At 41.3% G+C, this 17,705-nt stretch overlaps 1 protein-coding gene across 1 annotated transcript; it reads left to right on the forward strand.

Moving 5' to 3' along the window:
- Nucleotides 1-7,038: 7,038 nt before the first annotated feature.
- On the forward strand, nt 7,039-16,076 carry LOC141198709 (uncharacterized). Its single transcript, XM_073663126.1, has 7 exons — nt 7,039-7,529; nt 8,465-8,614; nt 8,744-8,923; nt 9,007-9,130; nt 9,214-9,311; nt 9,510-9,600; nt 13,684-16,076. Exons 2-7 carry the CDS (start codon nt 8,522-8,524, stop codon nt 14,874-14,876), a joined length of 1,779 nt encoding a protein of 592 aa, XP_073519227.1. The 5' UTR covers nt 7,039-7,529; nt 8,465-8,521; the 3' UTR covers nt 14,877-16,076.
- Nucleotides 16,077-17,705: the final 1,629 nt, after the last annotated feature.

Genomic DNA, 17,705 nt, shown 5'->3' on the forward strand with positions numbered 1-17,705 from the left:
CTTATGGCACAACTATAACTTACTAGAGCTACAGAAACTAAAAAATATTAGTGAGTGGGAGGATATGGGTATATGTTTGGTATCAAAACTCTTAAGGGATGGATTATTCAAGAGTTTTGAACAAATAAAGGCAGATTTTAACCTTCCGCAGAGGTTTTTTTTATCAATATCTGCAAATACGTCATGCGTATAGTACACAATTAGAATAAACGTTATACTGATTGATAGACATCACATAAATAGATACCATTGCTACAGCAGTGGATACAAAAGGTCTAATATCCCTTATTTATAGGCAGTTTCTGGCCCTACATTTGATAGTTAAAACAAAATGGGAGGAGAATGTGGGTCCCTTATCTGAGGAGCAATGGGGAAATACTGATTTAATAGCTAAGCTTTCCTTGTCGGAGTCACAAAGATTGTCCCAAATTCTTCTCATTCATGGGGTATGTAGATCCCCAAGTATTTTATTTAAAATTGGAACACAAACGGATGACACAGGCCCTAGATGTGGTTAAAATGACGCCCACCTGATGTACAGTACAGACCAAAAGTTTGGACACACCTTCTCATTTAAAATTTTTTCTTTATTTTCATGACTATGAAAATTGTACATTCACACTGAAGGCATCAAAACTATGAATTAACACATGTGGAATTATATACTTAACAAAAAAGTGTGAAACAACTGAAAATATGTCTTATATTCTAGGTTCTTCAAAGTAGCCACCTTTTGCTTTGATGACTGCTTTGCACACTCTTGGCATTCTCTTGATGAGCTTCAAGAGGTAGTCACCGGAAATGGTCTTCCAACAATCTTGAAGGAGTTCCCAGAGATGCTTAGCACTTGTTGGCCCTTTTGCCTTCACTTTGCGGTCCAGCTCACCCCAAACCATCTCAATTGGGTTCAGGTCTTGTGACTGTGAAGGCCAGGTCACCTGGCGTAGCACCCCATCACTCTCTTTCTTGGACAAATAGCCCTTACACAGCCTGGAGGTGTGTTTCGGGTCATTGTCCTGTTGAAAAATAAATGATGGTCCAACTAAACGCAAACCGGATGGAATAGCATGCCGCTGCAAGATGCTGTGGTAGCCATGCTGGTTCAGTATGCCTTCAATTTTGAATAAATCCCCAACAGTGTCACCAGCAAAGCACCCCCACACCATCACACCTCCTTCTCCATGCTTCACGGTGGGAACCAGGCATGTAGAGTCCATCCGTTCACCTTTTCTGTGTCGCACAAAAACACGGTGGTTGGAACCAAAGATCTCAAATTTGGACTCATCAGACCAAGGCACAGATTTCCACTGGTCTAATGTCCATTCCTTGTGTTCTTTAGCCCAAACAAGTCTCTTCTGCTTGTTGCCTGTCCTTAGCAGTGGTTTCCTAGCAGCTATTTTACCATGAAGGCCTGCTGCACAAAGTCTCCTCTTAACAGTTGTTGAAGAGATGTGTCTGCTGCTAGAACTCTGTTTGGCATTGACCTGGTCTCTAATCTGAGCTGCTGTTAACCTGCGATTTCTGAGGCTGGTGACTCGGAAAAACTTATCCTCAGAAGCAGAGGTGACTCTTGGTCTTCCTTTCCTGGGGCGGTCCTCATGTGAGTCAGTTTCTTTGTAGCGCTTGATGGTGTTTTGGGGACACTTTCAAAGTTTGCCCAATTTTTCGGACTGACTGACCTTCATTTCTTAAAATAATGATGGCCACTCATTTTTCTTTACTTAGCTGCTTTTTTCATAATACAAATTCTAACAGTCTATTCAGTGGGACTATCAGCTGTGTATCCACCTGACTTCTGCACAACACAACTGATGGTCCCAACCCCATTTATAAGGCAAGAAATCCCACTTATTAAACCTGACAGGGCACACCTGTGAAGTGAAGACCATTTCCGGTGACTACCTCTTGAAGCTCATCAAGAGAATGCCAAGAGTGTGCAATGCAGTCATCAAAGCAAAAGGTGGCTACTTTGAAGAACCTAGAATATAAGACATATTTTCAGTTGTTTCACACTTTTTTGTTAAGTATATAATTCCACATGTGTTAATTCATAGTTTTGATGCCTTCAGTGTGAATGTACAATTTTCAAAGTCACGAAATTACAGAAAAATCTTTAAATGAGAAGGTGTGTCCAAACTTTTGGTCGATACTGTATATGATGTGGGAATGTGTAAATATTGGCGACTACTGGAAGGGGGTGATCGCTCTTGTACTATCTGTATTTGGGATACAACTTCAGTTGTAACCTGAAATCTGTATCCTAGGACTCCTGGGAGAGGACGTAGACCCAGATTCCCATATGGCAGTAGGTAGCTCAAGAAAATTCTTCCATGCCAGAAAGTTGTTGGAAATACATTGGATAGACAATTCTCCCCCAATGATAACAGAACTAAAATCCAGGATAAATAACACTCTATACTTGGAAAGTGGAGCTTATATAAAAAGGAACGCTCTCAAGAAATCCATACACATATGGGAGCAATGGTTAATTACCCCAGGTATTGCTTCAGAAATACTATACTGGACCATTTGTACATATCCCTGCAGTAAACCAGGAATTTATATCCTTATACCCAAGGTGTCAGCAAATAATAATTGTCTCAGTCCACACAATTGCCCCTTCTTAGATATATTCTTTTTCTTTTGATGTCTCAATAGGGGAAAAAATAAGCCGTCAGGAAGTATTCCGATATTTATGTACAAATGTAAAATTACGATTCCAAAACATTGTACTATAGAGAGATATTGGGATTTATATCATTGTAAACCGGTTCTTGTATTGTTACTGTTTTTTCTTTCTTTTTATTTTGTCACAAAGTTTATATAAGAAAAACAAAATGTTGGTAATTCTTTCTTTTGTTAAATAAAAATGATCTGATTGAAAAAAAGAAAGGAGCGAAGGTCTTTACTGGATCAAACGTATACAAAATATCAAGATCGCATGCGAAGTTACTCTTATGAATTCACAGATAAATGTGGTTGCTCTTTGACAAGGAAGTTACATCCACGGATGCAAAGGACATACGTATCCAAAATAAAATTAGCACCGCAGATATAAATTCATAAACCCATTGACATAGCTGAAGCATTTCATTGCTGTTACAGTTCGCTATATAATATTCATGGACAAGACCACGATATTTCACCTAATAATCTTGAAACAAAAATTGACAAATATATTATGGACACTGCCGTTCCTTCCTTACAAATCCCTGAGCAGGAGATACTAGACAAAGCTTTCACTGACTAACACAAAAAACCCTTTTATCTATTTATTATGAAAGATAATCTTTAATAGTCAAATATGACAAATATAACATACATAAAGTGCCCGTAAAGTGCCCATAAAAAGTGACCTAGTGCAGGCAGAAATATACATTCATCATAATTGATTTTTCCTATTTTCACACCTTCTTACTGAAGACGATAATCTTTCACTACTTGATACATAATGTGTAGGTGTGAACTTGAACAAAGACAGCCTATACATAATAGGTCACTAGTCTTAAAAACAGCAGGAGAAGGTTATTGTAGGTGGGACTTATGAATACATATCTATTATTTCCCAAACTGAATCAATATACCACATACATGTCAAGGGCTCAACCCTATATATGGAGTCCTTAATCAGATGCTTTACACAAATTACAGTATGATATTCACAGGGTTAACAGTGCTAATCCACCTCACAGTTTGGGTTTATATGATAAGCTAATACTCCATTCCAAAATACTTTTTCTAGACCATAACATGATCAAAGATAGGACTTATCTGAAATATGTATTTAGGTTGCCCCCATCATTCCTCCAGTTTGGAGGAATGATGGGGGCAACCTAAATACATATTTCAGATAAGTCCTATCTTTGATCATGTTATGGTCTAGAAAAAGTATTTTGGAATGGAGTATTAGCTTATCATATAAACCCAAACTGTGAGGTGGATTAGCACTGTTAACCCTGTGAATATCATACTGTAATTTGTGTAAAGCATCTGATTAAGGACTCCATATATAGGGTTGAGCCCTTGACATGTATGTGGTATATTGATTCAGTTTGGGAAATAATAGATATGTATTCATAAGTCCCACCTACAATAACCTTCTCCTGCTGTTTTTAAGACTAGTGACCTATTATGTATAGGCTGTCTTTGTTCAAGTTCACACCTACACATTATGTATCAAGTAGTGAAAGATTATCGTCTTCAGTAAGAAGGTGTGAAAATAGGAAAAATCAATTATGATGAATGTATATTTCTGCCTGCACTAGGTCACTTTTTATGGGCACTTTACGGGCACTTTATGTATGTTATATTTGTCATATTTGACTATTAAAGATTATCTTTCATAATAAATAGATAAAAGGGTTTTTTGTGTTAGTTGGTAAAAGATATTCCCTTTATATATGGAATCAAGACTTTGTGATCTTATGTAAAAGCTTTCACTGAACAAGAGACAGGAGAGGCCAATAAATCATTCCCTATCGGGAAGACCCCTGGGGCAGATGGATTCAATAATAGATTTTATAAGATGTTTTCCCCCCAGTTATTACCATTAGTGCTCAATAATATCTCAGAAGACTCCCCCTTTGCCCTCAATCACTTGAGGCTCATATAATGGTTTTATCAAATCCTGGAACATAATCAAATACCTGCCCTAATATTCATCCAATATCATTAATGTAGACGTCAAAATATTCTCTAAAATGATTGCAACACGGCTCTCCCACTATCTACCCTCAATTGTTAGCAACGATCAGGTTGGCTTCATTAAGGGCAGAGAAGCTCGTGATAATAAAAATAAAACATTGTTAGTTTCACGTGCAAAAAAACAGGGGATCCCAATGTGCCTTGTTTCTGTGGACGCTGAAAAGGCGTTCAACACTATGTACTGGAATTTCTTATTTGTTATGGAAGCAATAACATAACACAACAGCTAATTTTTAACTTTGCCTTTAAGTGGCAGAAAGACACACCTAAGTACCCCAGTACACAAATTCCAGGCAACATGGATGATCTGTATAGTTTAAATTATATCACAGTCCTTGAACAAACTCTTCAAAATGTAATGAATTATAAATTCAAACCCTTGTCCTGGTTTGGTTGTATTTATGTGATAAAATGGACATTTTGCCAAAACTTCTTTATATATTCCAGATCGTTCCTGTCTGCGTTCCTCAGACCTTTTTCTCCCATCTCGACAACGCTATTAGGCAGTATGGGGAACGTCGAGGTCTAGGATACGTTTTAAAATATTGTGACGTTCCAAAAATAAAGGGGGGTACTAGTATGCCTGACCTAAAAAAATTACCATCAATCTTTGATTCTTATGAGAGCAGTGGACTGGTTCACGTCTGTGGAACATAAGCAATGGGTGAAACTGGAAGGGGACGTCTATCCCTGGATACTCACATCTCTACCTTGGATTGACTAAATACATGTACAAACTAAACAATTGCCAATACCCATTCAACACTTTTTGAAAACATGGGATCAAGTCTTAATCTTTTCATCTATACCACGTAGGTTGGGTCCATTAACGCCCTTGTTGGCAACCCAGATTTTCCCTCTGCTCCAGGTACGGACTCATTTCTAATCTGGGACTGATCTGATGGGATTAGATTGAGACACGTTCTCATGGGATCAGGCTCTTTTCCTTCCGTTATAGAACTTTGTGGCTCCTTTCCAATTAGGTGTTTATCCTGCCTGGCTTATTTCCAGCTCAGGTCATTTAGAAATTCTCACATATTTCTAGTATAAAGGATGAACTCACTCCGTTTGACCCGTTAACCACTCAAGTAGGTCCTTGTACTAAACTTCTATCTTGCATACACAAAGCAACACAAATGGACACCAGCAATGACCCTCTACCCTTTACTGAGGTTGGGAGAAGGAATTGGGTAATCAAATTTCAGAGAAGGATAGGCAAAAAACATTCATACTCTCCCACAAATTATCTATTACTTGCCGTGCCCAGGAGAAAAACTATAAGATTTTATCTAGATGGCACCATTGTCGCACTATGGTTCGTAGCATTTTCGGACTTGTGCTGGCGGTGTGGTGGTGCAGACGGGTCTGTGTTACATATATGGTGGGAATGCCCATCATCGTCAGATTCGGTGGACTACGTTGGACCTGCATGCTTTTTTTTGGGGGGGGGGGGGGTTAATAAATTAGCGAACCAGGAAAAGTGTTGGGGAGTGTTTATTCAAATTAAGTATTTTTTCGTGGGTGTTTTTATTTTTGATTACTGGGTCAGTAATGGGTTTGTCTGATAGACACATCTCCATTACTATCACCAGGGTTTGATGCCCGCTGTGATTTTTGACAAACCACAGCTGACATTAACTCCACGATACTTTACACCAATTGTCAATGCATCTGGGCAATTGGGAAGAGCAAAGGCAAAAAGCCATAATTGGTGCATCTCATGTGATGTGCCACTTCTGGGGCGGCTATGGGCTGGTATTTTTAGACTGGGGAGGGCCCAATAACCAGGGACCTTCCCAACTTGATATCAGCTCTCAGCTGTCTGCTTTACCTTTGCTGGTTACAAAAAAATAGGGGGACCCCATGACACTCGTCCAATTATTCAGGATGGACATCGGAGCGATTTATAATCCGCTGATGTGAGTGAACTCTCAGCCGGACTCTGAATATAGTCTATCAAGGCTGCCCTCCATGGAAGGAGTTAAACATACGAGATTTCGGCCTTTTAGCTCCTGGTATGAAGTGGATAGCACAATCTTATGCCGCCATATAGTAGACGTCCGGTAACTGGTGATAATCACCTCATGTGTCGTCTATTTGTCTCCAAGCAGGAAAATCCCACGTTACATTCCTCACATAAAACTGTAGAAAAGGCGGCGTGGGGTAATTGTGCCAGTAGTGAGGGGCAAATAATGCCGGAAATGTCACTGACTGCGGAGACGTCTCCATGTAGCGTCTTCACTCCGGATATCACTGTACAGGAGCCGCACAGTTCACACTGTGCATCCACTGAGGCCCCTGATCATGTGACCCCTGACTCCTCCCCTCCTGTGACCTCATCACAGGTCCTGTGCGCACAGAGCAGCCATATATGTGGTGGTGGCTCTGCAGGTGGAGGTATGTGGAGACCCCATTACTGGGCGCAGGGGGCATTAACCCCTTCAGCACGGAGGCTCTTTTGAGGTCTCTGTGTGGTGTGAACAGTGAGGTAACAGCTGTGGACAGAATGCGGCTTAGCTGGTTCCCGTCCACATTAGATCCATTCAGACAGCTGCAGGATGAAGGACAGAAGCCCAGAGAAGTCCTCACACAACGCCATTATTCCTCTCGTAGCTCCAGCACAGTAATGTAGATAGTAGTGATAACCGTCCACACATAGAGGACGATCCAGGACCTCAAATAACATAAAACTTTTATTCCTTCATTTTATAACCTTATGTCACAATAATGATGGGACGTCATCAGAACATTGGAGGAAAGAATCCAGAGAGGATTAAGGTGGAGGTGACGCGTTTCGGAGTGATACTTCTTACCCAGAACCGAAGGTAAGAATGAAACCCGAGCAGGATATAAATGTCTCCGGAGCAGCCGCTCCTGTGCACAGGATGAATGGCGGCATTAATAGATGTAATAGATGTGATACAAAGAAAGACAATGAAGAAACACAATCATCTTACAGTCATCACAATATGGCCCCTTCACCGGTCTGGTAATGTAAGATCAGATCCGTCCTTCTCTTTATACCCTCCAGTGCGATGGATTTACCCTCAGTGTCCAGGAAGCTTCACGGTTCAGCAATGCTCCTCTGCCATCTCCCCGACATCTGAACGATTTACCCTTTCACTGCCACAAAACTGAAAGTTCTTTCAGTCCCCATTGTGTTCTCTTAGGAAATGTGTGGAAACATTGGAAGGGTTAATGGCCGCGGGATTAGTGGGGTCTCCTATGTGCTCATTAATTCTCTGCCTTATTTACGGGAGGAGCAGCCGACATATCTGACCTTACATCCCAGACACTGAATACAATATACCATAAATTCACTGCTGCAGGTGATACATTGTGTAATGAAATGTTTTATTTAATGTGATTAAATCTATTTCTTGTGTTCGGCATATTTACATGGTGGACATTTATCAATGAAAACCCAGAGGTGTAAGCCAGGTTCTCGTTATGTGTTTCTCTTGAGATTAAACCAGGAGACAGGAGTTGTGAAAGGGTCGGGGCCAAGAACAAACATCCATCTCATAAAACCATCAGATAACCATCTTGTGAGAAACATATTCAGCTTCCGACTCCGAGGAAGAAACTGCTTGTTGTCTGTGGCCAAAAATATATAGGTTTTATTACTAGGTGTAAAGAAGAAAACTAAATACTGTAAAATAATAAATCTCCTCATATGTTTCCCCTTATTATCTCCAGTAATTGTATTATTACACAGGATTTTTATGACGTTACATCGGCTCATCATCTTCTCATTCAGGTCTCTACAATATCAGATCCTCTCTGTGAAGATCTTCTATATAAGAGAATTTTCCTTATGGACCCATCAAAGATGGATATGGACAGAGACAAGATGGCGGAGAGGATATTACACCTCACCCTAGAGATCCTCTTCCGGATAACTGGAGAGGTGAGAGATTCTGATGACGTCACATTACATCATTCTTATCTATGGGAATAACAGATGGACAGAACTGGAGAGGTGAGGACTCTGGAAATGTCTGTAGTGAGATGTATTAATGTGTCTCTCCATAACCAGGATTACACAGTAGTGAAGAAGACCTCTAGTGAGCGCTGTCAGGACCCTGTGTCTGAGGGATGGGGAAGACCCCTGAGCCCAATCACGGGGCCTCCTCCTCACCCTCTGATACATGAGGACATCAATGACCAGAAGATCGTAGAACTCGCCTACAAGATGATTGAGCTGCTGACTGGAGAGGTGACATTGCTGGGAATGCTGGGACATTATACAGTAACGCTATGAAAGGATCGGGGAGATGACGGTATCATTGTATGTGTCAGGTTCCTATAAGATGTCAGGATGTCGCTGTCTATTTCTCCATGGAGGAGTGGAAGTATTTAGAAGGACACAAAGATCTGTACAAGGACATCATGATGGAGGTTCCCCAGCCCCTCACATCACCAGGTAATAGACAGGACTAAATACACACGGCCTATAATTATCTATATGTAAAGAATAAATTCAGTCCCTGTATGTGTTTCCTCCAGATCTATCCAGTAAGAGGACAACACTGGAGAGATGTCCCCGTCCTCTTCTTCCACAGGACTGTAAACAAGAAGATCCCAATGTTCCTCAGGATCATCAGGTAGATGGAGAGAAGGTGTCATGAGATCCCCCCTATGATGTGTAGACGGCTGCGAAGGTCTTGTGTTCAGTCTTGTTTTATCCACCAGTATTATATGTTTTATACTTGTGTAATGAGAACGGTGGAGATGGCAGGATTAGAGCTGATCATAGATGTGACTTCTCCATCTGTCTGTGACTTTTATAATATTTGTTTCAGGGTGAAGATCTCACCCATATTAATACTACAGAGACATATGTAAGGGGCGATGAGCGGTGTAAAGAGGAGATTCCTACATATGACTACCCAGGTGAGTAGGAACCACTAAATGCTGAGAAGTCACAGATTCTTCTCAGTCACCGGCTGTGGCTGCTTTATCGGTGGTGTAGTCCGGCCGTATCACAATCGTGTGATCATTCATTTTGCCGCTAGATCAAAACATTCTCCTCTTCCAAAAACAAAACTGTTAAAATGACTTTGGGCATTGAAAGTCCTTTCTGTGCTGCTGAATGTCCTCATATGGTCCCTACAAGACGAAGTCCAGTCTTTCTGACCAAACTTTGCTTTTATTATCGACAGCATTAAATCTGCGGTGAGGGACAAGTGTGAATTTCTGTCCAATAACAACAGAGTTTCCCTTTATCCTGACTTTTCAATTTATTTTTAGCCTATGTGCCCACGATGCAGAAATGAAGCAGAAAATTTCTGCAGCATTTCTGCATCTCCCTGGCAGAAAAAACGCATGCAGATTGTACATGCAGATTGTGCATGGGTTTTTCCTGCAGAATACATGCGGATCCACATGCGGGTTCACATGCGTTTCCGCATGCAGATTGACAAGCGCTTTCCAGGCGATTAGCATCACTTGGAAAGTGCTTGACAACTAGGTCACAGTGTATAAATCCATGCAAACAGCATGGATTTATACAGTGTGAACCGTAAAAATTAAAACAAATAAAGCTATACACCCCCCCGATGCCCCGGCGTGGCTGCAGTGCTCGTTCCTGACTGGTTCCTGGATGCCGGCATATCGCGAGACAGAGCGGTGAAGGGCCTGCGGTCACATGACTGTGACGTCACCGCAGGTCCTCAAGCGATGCCGGCATTCAGAGAAAAGCCTTCGGAAAGGTGAGTATAAACTTTATTTGTTATTTTATTCTTTTTTTACAGGTACAATGGTACCCAGGTCTGGATGAGAGTCTTCTCTCCTCCAGAACTGGGTACCATCCGCACATAGAGACGCATTGAAGCCGCTTGTACAAATGTACAGTCGCGGTTTCTATGCGTCTCAATGCAAGTCAATGGCAGGAGTTCCGCTGCGCTTCCGCAAAATTAAATGACATGCTGCGGATTTTTGTACGCAGCATAAACACTGCGGAAAAATCCGCAGCATGTGCATAGAACATGCGGAATCCCCTTGGGGACCATGGGGTGCGGATTACCTAGCGTTTCACAAGCGTTTATGCTGCGGAAATTCCGCAGCATAAACGCTTGAAAAACACTACGTTGGCACCCAGCCTAAAACCGACTAACTTCAAATAGTATTGCGATAGACTGCATAAATACATTACACCTGTGCCACGATATATCTCTAAGCTAAATTTAAGACACCTCAGCTCTGCACTATTATAAAAAAGTTCTCTTTGAACGTCTAATATTTCTTCTTGAAACTCATCTGACAGAAAATATTGTCCCTTACGATAGTTTAGATTCCCAAGAGCCCCCGAGCCCCATACTCCAATTACCCCAGAGAGGTTTCACCACTCGTTACTCACTACTTACTGATGGAGACTGTTGAGTTTTATCATTTCAGTAGATGTTATGGTCTATAGTCACAGTTTTTGACTACAGTGGTTAGTTCCCAAAATACTCTGGTTAATCCACTTCCCGCAGCCAGTTTTGTGTTCCTATCAGTGCCCATTTTTTAAATCTTACGTGTGTCACATTATTTGGTGATATCTTTGGAATTCTTCACAAAGGATAATAGGAAACAGATGGACCTTACAAATTATTTTCCACCTTTTCTTGAATCCAACAATACCCTGTATACGGTTGTATCCTACTATCTGGGCACATGGCAGGTTAAGAAGGGAAGGAGCGCCATTTAGCTATTTGAATGCAGATCTTGCTGGAATAGTTTGCAGACACAATATATTGGGGACACTGTTCATGGTCACCTGGCAGCTCAAAAGATGGTCACCATGAACAGGCTTAGCACTATCTACTCCGTTTTCTCTGTATCTGGACTTACACAGAGACCCGTAGGCTTGGGCCACGGTGTTACCTGATGTTCTGTAGTGTGAGATGTGAAGAAGAATAGTCAGGTAGCCGGGTCAGAACCTGGAGAGCAGAGAAAATACAAAATCAGAAGACACAAAAGTAGTCAGTAAACGGGCCGAGGTCACAACAGGAAACAAATACACAAGCCGGGAGCTGAGCACAGAGGACTGAACCAGAGGAGAACAAGGCTGTATCTGGCAGCTTCCGGCAATATGCTTCCAGCTTTAGTAGGGTGCGGTGCTTTCCAGTTGGCTGAAGCAGGGAGCAGATTACTCCAGCTGGACAGCACACACACCCATACTGCCAGACTGGATGGTACTAAAGGTCCCAGGCACCCTAATCTTAGTGACACACCTACTCCTCTCAAATGGGACACAAGTCCCTCGAGAAAAGAAAACGAGTATTTAAACCTTAAAAAATCAAAATTTTATTAAGACAGCATTAAAACATGGTAAAACAAATCACAGTGCTTCACATATAAGAACGGGCTTATATATATATACACAACCACTGTTGCTATGGATATGGAGTTGCAAATTTGCAGTATACTACTCACAAATGCGACCATATTGCTTGTTCAAAGATATAAGTGAAATTAAACATAGTAGTGCCAAAAAAATTATCTATCTTTGTAAAGCCATGGTCGCTAGTGGAAGGAATGTTATAAAATATTGTGCAAAAAGATGCAGGAAAAAGCCCATAAGCATCAAAACATAGACAACAGTGGAAAAACCTAATTAGGTCACGCCAACAGGGAAATACTAAATGTAATTACCTGAATCTGTATATTGACGCTAGAGCCCGTCTGTCGCCCCGACGTACGTTTCAAATATCTTTCCTCAGAGAGCTCCCTGCTTATGGGCTTTTTCCTGCATCTTTTTGCACAATATTTTAGAACATTCCTTCCACTAGCGACCATGGCTTTACAAAGATAGATAATTTTTTTGGCACTACTATGTTTAATTTCACTTATATCTTTGAACAAGCAATATGGTCGCATTTGTGAGTAGTATACTGCAAATTTGCAACTCCATATCCATAGCAACAGTGGTTGTGTATATATATATATAAGCCCGTTCTTATATGTGAAGCACTGTGATTTGTTTTACCATGTTTTAATGCTGTCTTAATAAAATTTTGATTTTTTAAGGTTTAAATACTCGTTTTCTTTTCTCGAGGGACTTGTGTCCCATTTGAGAGGAGTAGGTGTGTCAATGTGAATTGAGTTTAATAACCAGTAACAATTTTCAGGATTCCAAGTGCGGAACTTTGTTGTTAACCCTAATCTTAGTGGCTGGACAGAGCCTGCGTGGCCCAGAGCTTCTGGTTCTGACGTCTCCTCCATCACCAGCGCCTCTTGTAGAATGAATAAGGCGGCTCCTGGTGACAGAAGGAGACATCGGGGGAGCAGATCCCAGAGGAGATGGGACACACCATTCGCAGAAGCCCTTAATATGACAAAAGGCAGAAAACTAGAGCTGTAGAAATCCCCAAAAAGTGACTCCATTTTGTAAATTATAACCCTGAATGAATTAATCTTTAGAAGTAGGGAATATTTTGACTCTACAGGTACTTTTCGGAAATTAGCACGCAGTGGATGTTGGAGAGTGAAAATTGTGCATTTGCCATTTTGTTACCCAACACATAGTGCCCAGATTGTGCTCCAGGAGACACACTCTGAAAATTAAGTGGGTTCTTCTCACTATAGTAATGCCAAATACATGGATGATAAATGTGGTTTGGACACACTGCAAGGCTCAGAAGTGAGGGGGAGATTTGACTTTGGGAGAGCGGATATTGCTGGATTGGTTTATGGAAGCCATGTTGCTCTTCAAGAGCCTTTGAGACACTAATAATGAGGAAACCTCCGTTTTTCCACTGACAGATGATGGACCTGAGTGGGGGCTTGTTCTTTGCGGGATGAGTGGAAGTTTTTATTGGTATTATTTTCCCCAACATAACAGGTTCATCTTATGAGGTTTTTTATTAGACTGTGAACTGTCATTGTCTTGCTGAGTAAATCATATTTTTACAGAGAGTTTAAGTAGAAATGTTAAAAATTATAAAATTCAAGGATATTTTATTGAAAAATAATAATTGATTTTTATCATAGCAGATGACTGTACCAGGAGATCAGAGGGACAGCTGACATCTTCAATTTTTAAATCAGATGATCTTGAGATCACACAGGATACAATTCAAGTGAATGACATTACTCCAGATATACCATCATCCCTTCACAGCAAAGATCTGTCATCTGATCCTTTGAAACACGTCCTGTCTTCTGATTCATTACCGACTACTAAGGAAAATCATAGTCACAAAATAAGCACTAAAAAACAAACTGCTCCTAAAGCAAAGACGCCATTTTCACATACAGAATGTGGTAATAGTTTTCCCCACGAAAAGTCTTTTCCTATACAGCAAAAAATTCATACGATAGAGAATAGATTTTCTTGTTCCAAATGTGGCAAATATTTTAGCAGGAAATCCAATCTTGTTATTCACCAGAGAACCCACACAGGGGAGAAGCCTTTTTCCTGTTCAGAATGTGGGAAATGTTTTAACCAGAAATCAACTCTTGTTATACACCAGAGAACTCACACAGGGGAGAAGCCTTTTTCCTGTTCAGAATGTGGGAAATGTTTTCCACATATGATTAGTTTTATCAGACATCAGAGAATTCACACAGGGGAGAAGCCTTTTTTATGTTCAGAATGTGGGAAATGTTTTCCACATATGACTAGTTTTATCAAACATCAGAGAATTCACACAGGGGAGAAGCCTTTTTCCTGTTCTGAATGTGGAAAATGTTTTACACAGATATCAACTTTTATCAGACATCAGAGAATTCACACAGGGGAGAAGCCTTTCTCATGCTCAGAATGTGGGAAATGTTTTACACACATGACTAGTTTTAACAGACATCAAAGAATTCACACAGGGGAGAAGCCTTTTTCATGTTCAGAATGTGGAAAATGTTTTCCACACATGACTAATTTTATCAGACATCAGATAATTCACACAGGGGAGAAGCCTTTTTCATGTTCAGACTGTGGGAAATATTTTAACCAGAAATCATCTGTTGTTATACACCAGAGAACTCACACAAGGGAGAAGCCTTTTTCTTGTTCAGAATGTGGAAAATGTTTTACACAGTTATCAACTTTTATCAGACATCAGAGAACTCACACAGGGGAGAAGCCTTTTTCATGTTCAGAATGTGGGAAATGTTTTAACCAGAAATCAGCTGTTGCTATACACCAGAGAACTCACATAGGGGAGAAGCCTTTTTCATGTTCATAATGTGGGAAATGTTTTAACCAGAAATCAGCTGTTGTTATACATCAGAGAACTCACACAGTGGAGAAGCCTTTTTCATGTTCACAATGTGGGAAATGTTTTGTGAAGAAATCATCTCTTCTTAGTCACCAGAGCAGTCACACAGGATAGAAGCCTTTTTATATTCTTAATGTGGGAAATGTTTTCCTTGAAAATAAACTCTTAATAAACTTTAGAAAAGTAACACAAGGGAGAAGCCTTTTTCATGTCCAGAATGTTGAAAATGTTTTAACTGAAAATTGTACAATCTTAAAGGGGTTGTTCACTACTAGAACAACAGGTGTCATTCCTCATGTTTGGCCTAGCTAAAATAAAAGCACTGATACTCAGCTCCCATGCCAGCTCCGTTCCAGCGGTGCTGGGACTCACATTCCCAGGGTTGTTACATCACATGAGCCCTGCGCCCAGTCAGTGCTGACTTCACTGCCACCACCTTCGGACATATTGAACATCAACAGGAAGCCAGGGCTGCAGCTGCTCTCAGATTTCCTCATGATGTTCGATTTTTCTGAACGTGGAGACAGTGATTCCAGCAGTTACTGGGCTCACACGACGTAACAACCTCACATGAGCCCCGGGAACGCACGTGCCGACACCGCTGGAATGGCGCCGGCATCGGAGGTTTGATACAAATCTTACAGACTGTTTGATACAGAAAATATAACATATAATAAAACATCATATTTACAGGATTTAAAAAAACACCCCCAACCCTCCCCACCAGAACCCCCCCTTTTCATCCCTTACCCATCTGATTTTGCATATGACTATCGTCCCTCCTTGATGCAGAAATACCAAATGTATCATGAATTTCACAACATTCTATCCGTCCTATTATGTTGCTATTAAAGAACTAGCATGTTAAATATTATGTCTCTGACCAACTCATCCAACACAACACTTGAGCATTTAACCCAATCCCCCCACTGTTTCCAAAATTTAGCTGCGGCCCCTTTTTGAATAGACCCATTTTTCCATTAGAATAGTACTGTTTAAAGCTTCACTACTTCTATTAAGGGAGCATTGCTTGCCAACCAATGCCTACTTATAGTTTTTCTAGTATGTGTGAGGCAGTGACTGGGGTCGTATACGAGGGACGTTATATATCCCCCAGAATGTGTACAGAGACCTATTAAACCTGTTGGAGTGCATTGCAGTCACAGACACAGTTGCGGCTGCAATGCAGGAATGAAGATGAGCATTGACCTGGTCAGGCTATCTGGCTAAAATATACAAAAACTATCGCACCTCCTGATTGTTTTTTTGGTGCACGGGTAAGGTACCAAACCAGAATCAAGTCTATCAAAAAACCCGGCACTCAAAGAGCTAAGTGAAGTTATGGAGTTTTTAATAAGGTGAGTACAATATTATAAACAGACGTTTCGGTCCCTCAGGACCTTCATCAGTGTACAGAGTGGAGGTCATGTAGGTGGACAAATTCCACTGCGGTGACTGAAATAGAAGCTGGAATAAAGAAGCTGTAATATCCAAAAGATATGGAAAATCTTGTAATGGAGACTGTAGTCTCCTGTCCTGTGGAAAGTCCTCTAGAGACGCGGAGTCCACCGCTTGTCAGTAGGAGATGTAGTCTACATCTACTACTGACAAGCGGTGGACTCCGCGTCTCTAGAGGACTTTCCACAGGACAGGAGACTACAGTCTCCATTACAAGATTTTCCATATCTTTTGGATATTACAGCTTCTTTATTCCAGCTTCTATTTCAGTCACCGCAGTGGAATTTGTCCACCTACATGACCTCCACTCTGTACACTGATGAAGGTCCTGAGGGACCGAAACGTCTGTTTATAATATTGTACTCACCTTATTAAAAACTCCATAACTTCACTTAGCTCTTTGAGTGCCAGGTTTTTTGATAGGCTATCTGGCTAAGGCAGATTATGTAAAACCCGGCAGGGCCTTCATTTCTTGGAGGAGGCTACAGGAAGCCAGTGGGGCGGCATCCTCCCTCCAACCCGGGTTTTCCAGTGGCTCTTGCCACAGGTCCTTTAAAAACCCTGCATTAAGGGTTAGTGTTGTTCAGTGTTGGGACCTGCTAGGAGGATAGCAGGAAATCTCGGCGGGCCTGTGAGTAGCTGAACCCATGCCTGGGAAGGCTCTGCATCCGTCAGGCTCTGAGCAGCCTGGCGTGGCCGTTGCCCCCGGCAACCATTGTTTATGGACTTGTGTTAAACCGGCTGCTAACCGGAGGACTTTCTATTTTACCTGTGAGTTTGCTGAATAAAAGTCTATGGGCTTTAAACACACGTTCAGACAGAACGCTGGCTGCGGGGCATGACAAGATCTCCAAGGCGTAAGTGGCTAGCTCTGGCCATTTATCCAGATTGTAAGCCCAAAAAGAGCAAGGGTCCAGTGACACAGTCATGGCTTCAATGTTTACTTGGAGATACTCCTGTACCATCGTCTCTAGGCGTTGACTATGTGTCAGACTTCTTGTCTCCTGTGGCCTTGCAAAGGATGGGCTAAAAAAGTGGTGAAATGATTCCGCAAAATTGATGTTACCAGCAGATACTGTGGTTCTGTTACGGTTTGAGTGCTGAACACTTGACGGTCCCACGGTTGGCAAGTTGGAACTGTGAGATTCACTACGTGCACCACTGGTGTTTTGTGGAAAAGCACATGTAAGATTCTGCAACAGTCTCTGCTGATACTCCTGCATGCGTGCATCCCTTTCTATGGCAGGAATAATTTCGGCAAATTTACTTTTGTACCGGGGATCTAACAGTGTGGCAACCCAGTAGTCAGGATTATTTCTAATTCTCACAATTCGAGGG

Source organism: Phyllobates terribilis, unplaced genomic scaffold, assembly GCF_046119375.1.
Source record: "Phyllobates terribilis strain yellow unplaced genomic scaffold, ASM4611937v1 Scaffold_99__1_contigs__length_5935540, whole genome shotgun sequence".
NCBI lineage: Eukaryota > Metazoa > Chordata > Amphibia > Anura > Dendrobatidae > Phyllobates > Phyllobates terribilis.

Excerpts from the sequence above, each read along its gene's own strand:
- LOC141198709 (XM_073663126.1), top strand. The coding sequence starts at position 8,522 with ATGGACCCATCAAAGATGGATATGGACAGAGACAAGATGGCGGAGAGG. Across the intron at positions 9,131-9,213 it reads CCAGCCCCTCACATCACCAG|ATCTATCCAGTAAGAGGACA; the intron begins GTAATAGACAGG and ends TGTTTCCTCCAG. Across the intron at positions 9,312-9,509 it reads ATGTTCCTCAGGATCATCAG|GGTGAAGATCTCACCCATAT; the intron begins GTAGATGGAGAG and ends TATTTGTTTCAG.